This window comes from Rhinolophus hipposideros (genome assembly GCF_964194185.1).
Source record: "Rhinolophus hipposideros genome assembly, chromosome: 20".
Classification (NCBI taxonomy): domain Eukaryota; kingdom Metazoa; phylum Chordata; class Mammalia; order Chiroptera; family Rhinolophidae; genus Rhinolophus; species Rhinolophus hipposideros.
This window is the reverse complement of record NC_138066.1, coordinates 28236466-28249225: the sequence shown is the minus strand read 5'-3', so window position 1 is coordinate 28249225 and position 12760 is coordinate 28236466. Positions and strand designations below refer to the sequence as shown.

Here is a 12760-nt window from a genome sequence, read left to right as displayed (position 1 = left end):
GGCAGAGGGGGAGGTGGGCCAAACAGAGCTAAGCCATATCCGCTCATTTATTCTCTGGGTGTGAAAAGACTGATTGTAAAATTCAGATGAAACTGGAAGTTAAGAGCTCTCCACATAAACATCGTGATTTGTTATTAAGTTCATGTTCACCTGTGAGATATATTACCAAACGCAGTAAACCTGTTGTTCTGTGGATGTTTGCATTTCAGTGGTTTAGCCTGTAGAACCCTCAACTGGAAGTTAGATCATCTCCATTATATCCTTTCTCATTCCTTAAATATTTCTTGAACCTATCCCCTTCTCACTGTCCCCACTGCCAATCTCCGTGGACACATGGGTCATCACACCAGCCTGGGAGCTGACCTCCCACGTCCAGTTGTGCCCCCTTCTGGCCATTCCTCACAGTGCCTGGGTCCTCTTTCAAAACTTCAGCTCTGCTTAGTATTTCTGTGGGGACAGAGCCCCAGAGAGCAGTTTCCAGGCTCTCGGCCTCACGTGGAAAGGTACTGGCTCAGGTAGTAAATGGCCATCAACTGTGATTGGATGGCCATCAGCTGTGGCTAGTTGGCCGTCAGCTGTAACCAGTGAGCCATTGGCCACTAATATAACTGCCGTGGCTACGCTAGCAGAAAATGGGGGCTAGCAAGAGCGGATTGCAGAGAGGTGGATGCCGCCAGTGAGACTATAGTGATATGACTCCCCTACTTATGGCTCCGTGGGTGTTCCTTTTTGGCCTCGCCATATGCTGCTTTCTTATGTGGGGAGTGGGAGCAGAGACCCTGCAGGAGACCCCGCATGACAACTTCCGTGTAGAATTCTTCCTGATGCTACAGGCCTTTTATATCCCCACTGACCACACCTCTTGCACTTGCACCTCTCCCGCTCCGTCGTGTGCTCGGATTCAATGCTACAGCCACCCAAGACTACTTGTAGTTCCTCAGAACTGCAACCCACTGTGTTGCATTTGTGCCAACATTACCTTTTTTTGGCTAATTACCATTTGTGTCAAGATGCAGCCACGCCAAGTGTCATCTCTAGGAAATGTCCCCTGCCCGCCTCTGTGTTATGCACTGTTCCCCCACACTCTAGAAGCAGGTTGACTTCCATCCCAGCACCTGCACTATCTCCTCGGTGGCTAGTTATTGGTCTGATTCCCTGACTCACCTGGAAAACACCTTCAAGGTAAAAACCATGTATTTCTATCTATTGCACCTTGCAGAGTGCCTGACACATAGATGGTGCTCCATGAATGTGTTGTGGAAAACGATGAATGCAGGAAGTTGTAAATTTAGTCTGCGAACCAATGTATGTGGGTCCTTGTAGTGCCTGATCTGACACAAGCACAGTCGTACGCAGCCTGCTGTGCTCTCAGGATCATGATGTGGATGAAGAAGGTAAACAACGTTAGGGTCAGACACCTGAGCTCTGCCAATGAAGTTCACGGACTCATCCTAGCAAAAGGGCTCCATACCTCATTGCTGAATGTCACTACAGTCACCTTCGAAGTCCTCCCCTTGGGAAGCTATGCACCGATGCCAGTGCCTAGTCCACCCTTCAAAGCTATTTGGGAACTCCTTTTTCTGGAATGGCCATCAGAGTTGTCGTATTACGCTTGATGTCCTGAATGTCATCAGATGTCTTCCTTTCAATATTTCCTTTATCTTCGGGTAAAGAAAGAAGTCATTGGGGGCCAGATCAGATGAGTCGGGAGGGTGTTCCAATACAGTTATTTGTTTACTGGCTAAAGACTCCCTCAGAGACAGTGCCGTGTGAGCGGGTGCATTGTCGTGATGCAAGAGCCATGAGTTGTTGGCAAAAAGTTCAGGCGGTCTAACTTTTTCACACAGCCTTTTCAGCACTTCCAAATAGTAAACCTGGTTAACTGTCCAGTTGGTACAAATTCATAATGAATAATCCCTGTGATATCAAAAAAGGTTAGCAACATCATTGCAACAAGTTCACGAACTTCATTGTCAGACCTCCTAAGTCAACTTGAAGACTCTTGCCACTCATCCTGGACCATCATCAAGTAGTGTCTACTGGGTCTCCCGAGGGTGTTCGTGAATTAAAACCCCTGTGTTGTTCCAGGTCAGCTGTTGCCAGCAAACCGCAATACACCGAGTCCCATTGATCCTGACACCATCCAGGTCCCGGTGGGTTATGAGCCAGACCCGGCAGACCTTGCCCTCTCCAGCATCCCTGGTCAGGAAATGTTTGACCCTCGCAAACGCAAGTTCTCTGAGGAAGAACTGAAGCCGCAGCCCATGATTAAGAAGGCTCGCAAAGTCTTCATCCCTGATGATCTGAAGGTAAATTGGAGCTGGTAATCAGGCTTTGGGCAAATAGAGAGTGGGAGGATCGAGAGGCAAATTAAAAGGGTGACCCCAGGAAGATGGCACATGCTAGTGAACAAAGGACTCATGATTTCTGATCCCATTCCTTGGCATGTGATTCTAGGCAAGTTGCTTCCTCTATGGCTGTCTTCTGAAACACACCTGTCATAGCTTGATAATGCACAGAAATAAGGAGAAGCAATAAAATGTTGGAGTGATTTGCAGCCCAGGAAGGAAGCAAACACCCTACTATCTGCAGGGAAACCCACGAAAATCTAATAAAAACCTAACCAATCTTTCAAGGTTGGAAAGAAAGAAAATTACTTGGGAAGGGCATCTCGACCTCATAGGGTTCCAAGGTTACCTTCCCTTTGGGGATTTATTAACAATTAATTGCTGCCATTTCCCTGAGGGCCTCAGGGAATAACAGCTGGAAACAAGACCTCTCTCCCCATTGCCAACCTTGAATGACCAGAGTGGGATTTTTTTTTCAAAGATGCTGGTGGATTCCCTGACACTCGTTATGTATGTTTAGTGTTCACTCTGTATCTCAAGCAATGATCACTTGACTATCTCAACAAAAGGTTAGTTCCGGGTTGCTTTTTGTCCCCTGTTATGTTGAAGGGACCCATTATTTATGAAGGAAAATGGATTTACCTTAGGAAGTCAGATACAACTTAAAAGAAAATTATTCTGACACGTTTAATGATACGTTAGAAAGGAAATTCTTTCCAAAGTGATGCCATGCCCACCAATACCGAATTAGAACCACTTGTGACTAGCTGTTGCCTAGAATTTTCTGTGTTTATGCTTCTTTCCAATCATGTGGATAATGGAGATAGGATTATATACATTCAAGGCACTGGAACCAGGCATCACTCGCCGTTTTTAAATTTCTGACTTGTATTTCTCAAACCTAAATATGGTTCAGGCAGAAAGTCACTCCTAGGCTGGGAAAATGGGAGTTTGGGACATTGTCCCAGAACTGATTAAGACCAGTTACCTCTGCTTTTCATATCTAGAAAGAACACTGGAGGAAAACATACCTGGCAGATTTAAATCACTGCTGTCATCTACATACCTGTGATTATCTTGAGTGATGCAGAATTGTCAAGTGTCAGAGCTGAAAGGGACCTCAGAGACTCATTAGACCAAGTTATCATTTTGCAGTTGAAGAAATGGAAAAGCAAGAAAGGTGAACTAAGGTGAACACTGCTAGGTAGAGCAAGGCCTAGCCTGGTCCCCGAGTCTTTTAGCTTACAAAAGGGTCTCTGCATCATGTTGGCCCTGACAAAGGGCTACACCGGGGCTCTTGGGGGACAAACCAGTAGCTGTCACCCTGAGGATCAAAAGAGGAAAGTGCATAGTGAAACACCAGAAAGTCCAAACCAGTCAGGGAATTGATGGTCAGCCTAAGGTGGGGTGGGAAGGGGGCACTATGGGATTAGGTCCTGGGCAATTAGGTATCTTCTTTCAACTGGACGGTTTTCCTCACTTGTGTTCTTCACCATCCAGTTCTGTGTGGTCTGAGCTCATCTCTTACACTAAACCTGGGAGTTCGTGCAGTGTGGATTTTCTTTTGAATGGAGGGTAGCTTGAAAGGATGACTTCTAGCCAGACCTTCACAGGGTCTCCAAATTTACAAGTTCAAAACAAAGAGCAAGCTTATTTAATAACTCAGGTAACCTTGGCACTAAAGAGGCCAGAAGAAATCCGTCTGTGCTGGAATTATGCGTATTACTATTGTCATGGTCTGGCCTGATCTTTTCACACGGCCGGTGAGGAGCAGGCAGGAATATTCTCCTGCCATGTGTCCTTGGATTTCTTCAGTCGTGTCTGAAGTGTCAGGCCACCAACCATGAACTTGCGTGAAGCCAGAAACAGAGCTGTAGCATATTTCTCCTTCCTGCAGAGGGGCCTGAGCTGGGTGGGCGGGAGAGCTGTTTGTGGCCCCAGTACTGGATGAGCAAACCAATTACGTGAAATGGCCCCCACCCATAAATGCACTTCCCCACAATTGCCTGAACTTCCTCCCTTGAGCCTTCCATTCGTGTTAACTTGTAACCTCAGGCAGGATTAAGGGGTGGCATACTGGATTCCTAGCCAAGAATCAGTTTAATGACTTTGATGTCTTAATAGTTCTCCATGTGCAATCATTCACTTGACAAATATTTTTCAAACGCTAGTGTATGGCAGGCCGTGTAGCAGGAGCTGGGATTTCCAAAGTGAGCCAGTTCTGACATTGTTCCTACCATCAGGGAACTTCTAGTCTGGTGAGAGAAAGGAATGTTGACCTGTCAGGAGAGGACTGGTGGGGGAAGGAGGCTTCAAACATGAGACCCTTGGGAAGATGATGGGACTGGACTGAGGGGATCCTTGCTGGGTGAGGGTAACTGGGCAGCCAGATGGCATCTGCCCCTGGGAGGTAGAGGAGAAGGGGACACAGTGCCAAATTTATCAGCCCCACTCAGTATCCTGCTTTCCCCTCCCCCCAGCCATTTGGTGATAACAAAGGACAGCAGGCTGGTGTTTCTAGCCAGGGCAGTCTTTCCGTCTTCCCTGCCTCCTGTCTTTTGCTCCATTCCTCTTCCCAGCTCCTCTCTCACCTGAAACAGTCGGTCCCCAGTCCACACCTTTCCTAACTCATCTGTATTTGAGGACAGGTGAGGCTGGGAAATGAAAAACACCTTACAAGTGAGAAGAGCTCTAAAAGACAGAGAAGTTTGTTGTTACCCTGAGGCCAGCTGCTGACTCCCTGGTCACAAACCACCAAGTCCGTGGCCTGTGGTGGTAGCTCCCATCCATTCCCCTGCTACCTGCAGCTTCTACAGGTTCCCAGGGGCTTGTTCTCATGCACTCCTTCACCTTCCAGGCCCCTAGTCTCCTGGGTGCAGGTTCTGATGCACCCTAAGTCAGCTCCTCTTTTGAATGATCTTGGAAACCATACTCCCAGGAACACTGATGAGTACGGCAGATTTACTGACACTACCAAGGGGGTAAAATTGGGGCGACATAAACAACTCTCATGAGAACCAGAGGCCGCCTTCACTGTTGTTCATATGCCTTTGGGCCCACTCACTCCTGTGAAGTCTTTCACTCCCCCAGCTCCTCCCAGCTTCTCTCATCCATCTGGCCTAGCCTCTCTTCCCTTCCTCCAGCAACCCTGCTCCCTTCTGGAAGCACAAACAACAAACCCTACCAGCAGCCGTTGTACACTTGCCCCAGGCTTACTCCTCTCTAAAAATAATTCTGGTACCAGCTATTATGAAGACCATTTCTTTTCACTTTGTTACATATTATTATGAAATGTATAGAAAGCTGAAAGTGCTTTATAAATAAGATAGCAATCCCAGCTTGTGGACGGCAGACAGAAGGTGCCTGCACACATTTTCTGTCTCACACTTTCTTTGTGCAGGGCAGATGTCTGCCGAGGGTAATGGGCAGGTACAGGGGCAAACCACTGACCTTGGACCTGGCTTGCAGCCTTGGCCCCAACCCATGTGACTTCCTCCAGTGCCAACTACCCCTTGGAATCCTGTGGGAGGGTAAGAACTGGCCTCACCCACTCATTCTGGGTGGCATGTAACTGCAGGTATGAGGCTTGTTAAGATCGAGGGATTTGCAAGTTGTTGAAATAAAAAGGGGGGTGGCAAAATTTACCAGGTGGCACCATAAACCAGTTAGGAAGGTCTAGATGGTTTGTATTTCTTAGTCTTCCTAGGAAGGCGGAGCAGTGATGGGGGAAAGAAACGACTGCTTTCTCGTTGACCATAGTTAAACATTAGTCTAATTAAGGCCTAGAGAACAGTTAAACAGGGAATTACAGTAAATTATTTAAATGCTAGGCATCAATATGTATATAGTGATCAGTGGCAGGTGGACATTTATTTTTTTTAAATCTGTTTTTAATTACCAAGATTTACATGCCCATTGCATAACATTCTAATGGCTAAGAAGGATATAAAATAAAAGGTGAAAGATCCTACCTCTTTCCTTAGCCTCCATCCTCTAATCCCCCTTATAAAGGCTCCACTTTTAATAGCGTGATATAAATCCTTCTGGGCCTCTTTCTATGAATGCATGATATTAGGATTTTTAAACCAAAGTGGGATGAGGCCATACATGCTTATCTGCAGACTGCCATTGTTTCCACCCCCATCACGGCCTATCACGGTTCAGCTGGATCATTATTTTTAACAGCTGCAACATATTCTCTCCATCATAATGTAGTTATTAAATCCCCTACCCATAATTAGTCCCCCCCCCATTATTTTTCCTGTTGCAAACAATGCTGCAGTAAACATTGTGTGCACACACATGAAGATTGCTGTAGGATGAGATCCTAGAAGTGGAGTTGCTAGATCCATAGTATGTGCATTTAAACAGTGGATAGATACGGCCAGGTTGCCTTCCAGCAGTATTGTGTCCACTTACACCAAAAGGCATCTGAGTGCTCATGGAAGAAAAAGGTTCATCAAATAAAATGTTCAGCAAACAGAGGAGAAAGATTTGGAATATAACTGAGGGTGTGCGGTGAGACCCTTGCTTTCCTTCAGCCTCTGATCTCTCCTCCTGGGGCACATAACTCTGCTGGGCAAAGAGCGCAGGGGCGTGTTGTGACAAGCTGGTCCCTGCTCCAGGAAGGAAGCCAGGGCCCACGGACCCTTCTCTCCGATGTGCAGGGACTGCCAAGTAAGGAGACGCACGTTAAGCCACCTGGGCCGGTGCCTCGGCACAACCCTGAGGCCTGCCAGCGCCCTGGCTGACACTCCGCGCTGCTGAAATCTAATACCTTGTTTCTTTTTCCTTGTGTAACTAATGAGCAGGATGACAAGTACTGGGCCCGGCGCAGAAAGAACAACATGGCAGCCAAGCGCTCGCGCGACGCCCGGCGGCTGAAGGAGAATCAGATCGCCATCCGGGCGTCCTTCCTGGAGAAGGAGAACTCGGCCCTCCGCCAGGAGGTGGCTGACTTGCGGAAGGAGCTGGGCAAGTGCAAGAACATACTGGCCAAGTACGAGGCCAGGCACGGACCCCTGTAGGACGGCATTGGGGGGGGGCTGGCCTTGCACTGGATGGACAGCTGGTTTCCTGTCTCGTAGCCGCACCACACCCGAACCAACCTCCCTGACATCAGCACTTTCCCAGAGGCATCCACACACCTGACTCACGTTTCGGGGTGTGTGTGTGTGTGTGTGTGTCTGTGTGCGCGCCCATCCGTGTTCGTGCGTGCACGTGTGTGGTCCCTGGTGTGCGTGCCCGCGCGCCCCTTTGCACTTGCCATTTTCAGACGGCCCTCTCATCCTCGTTCAGTTCCACAAAAGAATGGTGCCACGTTTTTACTGGACTGGGAAGCCCCCGCGTGGGTTTTCCTGTCCCTCCCTCCTTCCCCACTGCTGCCCGGTCAGCGTGGCTTCGTGTGCGCTCTCGCCTACTCTTCCAGGACCCTCTGCTCGGATTCCCGGAGAAAGGCCCTGGTGAAACAGTAGGTCTCAGTTTTCCAAACGACAGGCTCTTTGTTTCTGTTTAACCTGTAAGTTACCAGGCTAATACGGTGCACAAAGTCACTGAGCACTACACTTGCAGCTCTCTTCAGTTATAGGTTGCTTTCCTCATATTTTCAGTTCTGGTGGTAATCGTTTTAAAATTTAAAGTGCTGTTTAGATTGATTAGATCCCATATTTACCTACCGCTATCTACTAAGTTTCCTTTTAATTCTACTGACCCCAGATAAGTAAGAGTACTATTATAGAACACAGAGTGTGTTTTTGCACTGTCGTACCTAAAGCAATAATCCTATTGTACGCTAGAGCATGCTGCCTGAGTATTACTAGTGGACGTAGGATATTTTCCCTACCTAAGAATTTCACCCTCTTTGGAAAAAAAAAAAACCCACAAAAATTACAGTAATGCATTTGAGCATGCCCGGAACATCCCCAGGACAGGGAAGCAGAGGGAAAAGCTAGGTCTAAGAAAGAGGGGTTAATTTATTCGTGTGTGAGCCAAAAAAAAAAAATGCAGCTTAGAACAGCTTTTGACATGGACATGTTTAGCTTTGTTCTTCCCCCTCTCCCGTACCCCACCCCCCACTTTTCTAGTTAACTTTTTCCATATCCTTCTCGATATTCAAAGCAATTCAATTACTTAAGATTCAGTTTTCCCCGTTTTTTGTAATATATATATTTTTGTGAATTACACCTTGCTGTTTTTAAAAATCAGTGAGTTCAGTTTAATGAGTTGATGTTTTGTAAGACCTGTTTTCCTAGTGGTGTCATTTTTGAATGCTTCATAAATTAACGATTCTGGAGCTTATGTTTCTTATTCTCTGTTTGCTTTTGAACGGATGTGCTTTTATAAAGTGGACTTCTGAAAAAAAATGAATGTAAAAGACACTGGTGTATCTCAAAAGGGGATGGTGTTGTCACAAACTGTGGTTAATCCAATCCATTTAAATGTTTACTATAGACCAAAAGGAGAGATTATTAAAGTGTTTAATGTTTATACAGCGTAATTATAGGAAGTTCTTTTTTGTACAGTATTTTTTGGATATAAATACTGACAATGTATTTTGGAAGACATATATTATATATAGCAAAGAGAAAAGGAAAACTATTCCATGTTTTAAAATTATATAGCAAAGATATATATTCATCAATGTTGTACAGAGAAGTGCTTGGGGGTTTTGAAGTCTTTAATATTTTAAGCCCATCACTGACACATCAGCATGTTTTCTGCTTTAAAATTTTATGACAGTATCGAGGCTTGCTGTGATGAATCCCGCTCTAAAATGTATAAGGAGCTTTGTTGTTTCCTATTAGGTCTCAGAAAGAAGTCAGTTATCACCCAAAAGCACAAAATGGATGTTAGTCAAATATTTATTGGATGATACAGTGTTTTTTAGGAAAAGCATCTGCCACAAAAATGTTCACTTCAAAATTGTGAGTTCCTGGAATGGAATATCACTGCAAACGCCCCAAACAATTCTGTTCTCCTCTGTGGGCACGTGCATCTTAGGCAGTATACAATTAATACCGGTGCTATGTGTATGGTTTATAATTTGATGGGTGTTTGGACTTTAAAGATTGTTATTTTGTTTCACTAAGTTGCATAATGTCAAAAGATTCTGCATTTATTGCAAAGAAACATTTTGTGCCAGATAAAAATACCTTTTCATCAATGGGACTTTCTAGTTTCCTGCCTCCAGAGTACCCAGTTCTTTAATAGCCTGGTGGTCCCTTTGTCAACCCATCAGCAGTTATTCTTTCATAGTGTTATAGTCTTAGGAGATCCAACTAGTAGGATATTCCTACTAGGTATCCATTTTGTCCCAAGCTACAGGTTACAGTGGGAGAGGGAGTTGAAGTTCATTGTTCAGGTAAATATCTCATAAACAGACAGGACCTTTGGCAATTTCCAGCAGAACTGAATGAGCAATATTCAGTCAGAGACACAAGTGGACACGGAATTGGCCTTTGTATCAGTAAAGAAACTAATTGCAGCAGAATTGTTAAATGACAGAATCCACTAAAGCAGAGACAAATGATATATTGAAGTGGAGAAGTGTTGAAGGGATTGTTGTATCCTGGACCATCCAAATTCATTGAAGTATAAAATGGTAGCTAAAAATATATATATATGTATTTAAGCAGTGGTCATTCTTTGAATTAGGTTGTTTGTATCAAATGAGCATCACAAATGTTCTCTGCAGAAGAAATACAAAGATCATAATAAACGTATCTTCTGTGTGCCAGGAGAGGTTTCAGGAACCTACCTCGTTTTAAATATGGAAAACCTTTGGTGTCTGTACAGGTGCCTTATATGTAGGTCATTGTCACCACACACACATGAGCACTCACTCCTGGTCCCGCAGCCCTCTGTCCAGGGCAGTTAACTAGTGAATAAGGCAGTTCTGCTACGTGGAGTGGAAGGCCATGGCCCGACTTGAAATGACTTGGATCAACCAGGGTCAACTGAGTTCTGCAGACTGCAGCTATTATAAGAGTCCTGTTGTCATTTTTCACCTTTTCATCAGAAGCATCTTTCAGAGATTAATTACTTGGCCATTAAAAATGAATCCAAATCATATCATGCCAACATCATTTAGACACGATTTTGGAATGAGCGACCCGGACTTCCTGACAAGGTCACATCATCATTTCTTTTGACTAGACTTGCAAAGAAAGGCAAAAATTGATCAGCCTATATCTTCCTGCTCATGCTACTTTGAGAAGGTGGGTAGGGAACGGGAGAGCTGTAAGTGATCACTTCCTTCTCTTGAGAAAGTTGCCACCTTTTGGCCATTGAAACCGCACATTGGGCAAGATGGTGCTGGGCCTTTTATCGGCAAATGAGACAGACATCTGCAAGACCATCCCTTCAAGCAGAAGGCCCGTGTTTTCCAGGAGACAGCAGATGGGCATCTGGCCTTAGGTGGGTAGGAAGCTGCATTAGACACCCCGCAGCTTCCTTTTAACTCACTGGCTTTGTGAGGGAACTCAAAATAATCCTAAATATACATTGAAAGTCTCAGGTCTACTTTTGGAAGAGTCAGGAAGAATTTTAAGTACATCCTTTCCCCACAGCCTCAAGGTTTAACAACAGACGTTCTGTAAAATACAAAGTTTTGCTTCGCTTTTCCCAGTAGTTTATCTAATTGCCCCTTAATGTTCCTTTTAGGAAAATTCAAACTTTATCAGAGTTAATCAGAGTGATCCCAGGAGCAGGCCTGTTGGCCTGCTTACTTGCTTGTGTGTGGGGTGTGGAGGCCCGGATTTAACCCGGGGTCAGCAAGCTGCAGGTGATTGGACACTAGGCATTCTGTGTGCTAGACACCTGCTCTCACCCCCCAGCTTCCTGCTCAGGGCTCCTTGACCCCCGCAGTGGGGGCCAAGGTCTCCTCCAGGTTTTCTCTACAATTAATAGCATCGTTTAAAATAATGAAAAAAGCCTTAGCCTAGATCTTGATGAATTGGATTTGGCAACTGATGTCAGTATATTTTGCAGAGGACCAAATGTATGTAAGGGTGTGTGTGTGTGTGTGTGTGTGTGTGTGTGTGTGTGTGTGTGTGCGTATAAATACTTAAGTCAAGACATAAAATCTTTCATTTTGGAGCACCTTAACGAACATAACAATAACCTCCCATTATCCTTTTGGCAACACCACAAAGATTGCTTCTGTTAAAAGGTACCAGTTCACATGAGGTCAGTTTAATTGTGTACCACGATATTGGTGGTGTTTATGCTGTTAAGTGCAAACCTTTGTCTGTTATTCTTAATGTTTAATAAACTTTGAATTTTTTTCCTTTCTTTCATGTATTTTTGTTGACAGTCTGCTAGAAATTAGATTCTGTTCCCAGTTCTATCACCAAGAGACCACTTACAGAGATTAATTACCTAGATGATAAAATAATACTCTATAATTAGTCATAAACAAATGTTTGATGAATGTTTATGTGCCAGACACTGTGCTAAACACTTCCATGGAATGTTTTATGTAATTCCACACCAACCCTATGAGATGGGAACAATTGATAGCCCCATTTTACAAAAGAGAAAATCGAAAGTTGGGAAGTGAAGTAGCTTACCTACCATTGCATAGGTAGAAGTGACAGAAGTGAATTCAGATCCACTGAAGGGCATCATTTAGAGTGGCGGTTCCCCAAAACCGGTCCAAAGGCTGTTTTCTGGGTGGATGTGTAAGAATCATCCAGGAACGTATTACAGGACCACGGATCCGGTGATCCTGAATCAGTCAATATGGGGTCAGGCCCAGAAATCTGAATTGTTTAAAGGCTCCCAGCTAACTCCCATGTGTGGCCAAGTATTTAGAGCCAAGGATTTATAGACTCAGCCTTAATTTGAATTCATGACCCTTGGGGGCGGGGGAGGTGAGAAGGCCCACACAAAAGCTTCAAAATATCCATAATTACTTGACATTGTATGCAATTTTTGTGTATAACCATATTTATTTTTTTGTAGAGGCAACCCGTAGCTTTCCCACCCCACCCCCTAAAGGAATCGGTGATGCAAGATGGAATAAACAAAAACCCTGATTTCTAAGAAGTCTGATGTAGTGTGGTGGTTCCCAGCCCAGACAGCCCAGTAGAGTCACCTGGGGAGCTTGAAACACTGGCACTTCATGGGCCCCAGCTCCAGCCAAGGAACTCAGCATCTCTGGCATGAGAGAAGGGGGCTCTGTGGTGAGCAGCTCGATGATTCAAATCTGTCACGTAGCAGGTACGTGACCTTGAGCAGCTACTAAGCATTTTTTTTTAAAAACCTAAATCTCCTTATCTGTGAAATGAAGGTATCATCTCCACCTTTGAGGGATATGGGGAAGACGAATGACCATGGGCCATGCATAGGCTGTGGCCCATCACAGGCCCTCAATAAATAACTATCACGGGAGCCCAGGAAGGCGAATGTGA

The 12760-nt window shown here is 45.0% G+C and overlaps 1 protein-coding gene across 6 annotated transcripts in view; it reads left to right on the top strand.

Moving 5' to 3' along the window:
• HLF (HLF transcription factor, PAR bZIP family member) overlaps positions 1–11639 on the top strand; it is a 62169-nt gene extending 50530 nt beyond the window's left edge. For 4 of the 6 annotated variants that reach the window (XM_081027851.1, XM_081027853.1, XM_081027855.1 and 1 more), the window contains 2 exons: positions 2089–2309; positions 7157–11639. In XM_081027851.1, the coding sequence (XP_080883977.1) occupies positions 2089–2309; positions 7157–7375 (440 nt within the window). In that variant the 3' untranslated portion in view covers positions 7376–11639. The remainder of the gene's footprint in view (positions 1–2088; positions 2310–7156) is intronic. The other 2 variants (XM_081027852.1, XM_081027856.1) reach the window with 1 other exon arrangement.
• Positions 11640–12760: the final 1121 nt, after the last annotated feature.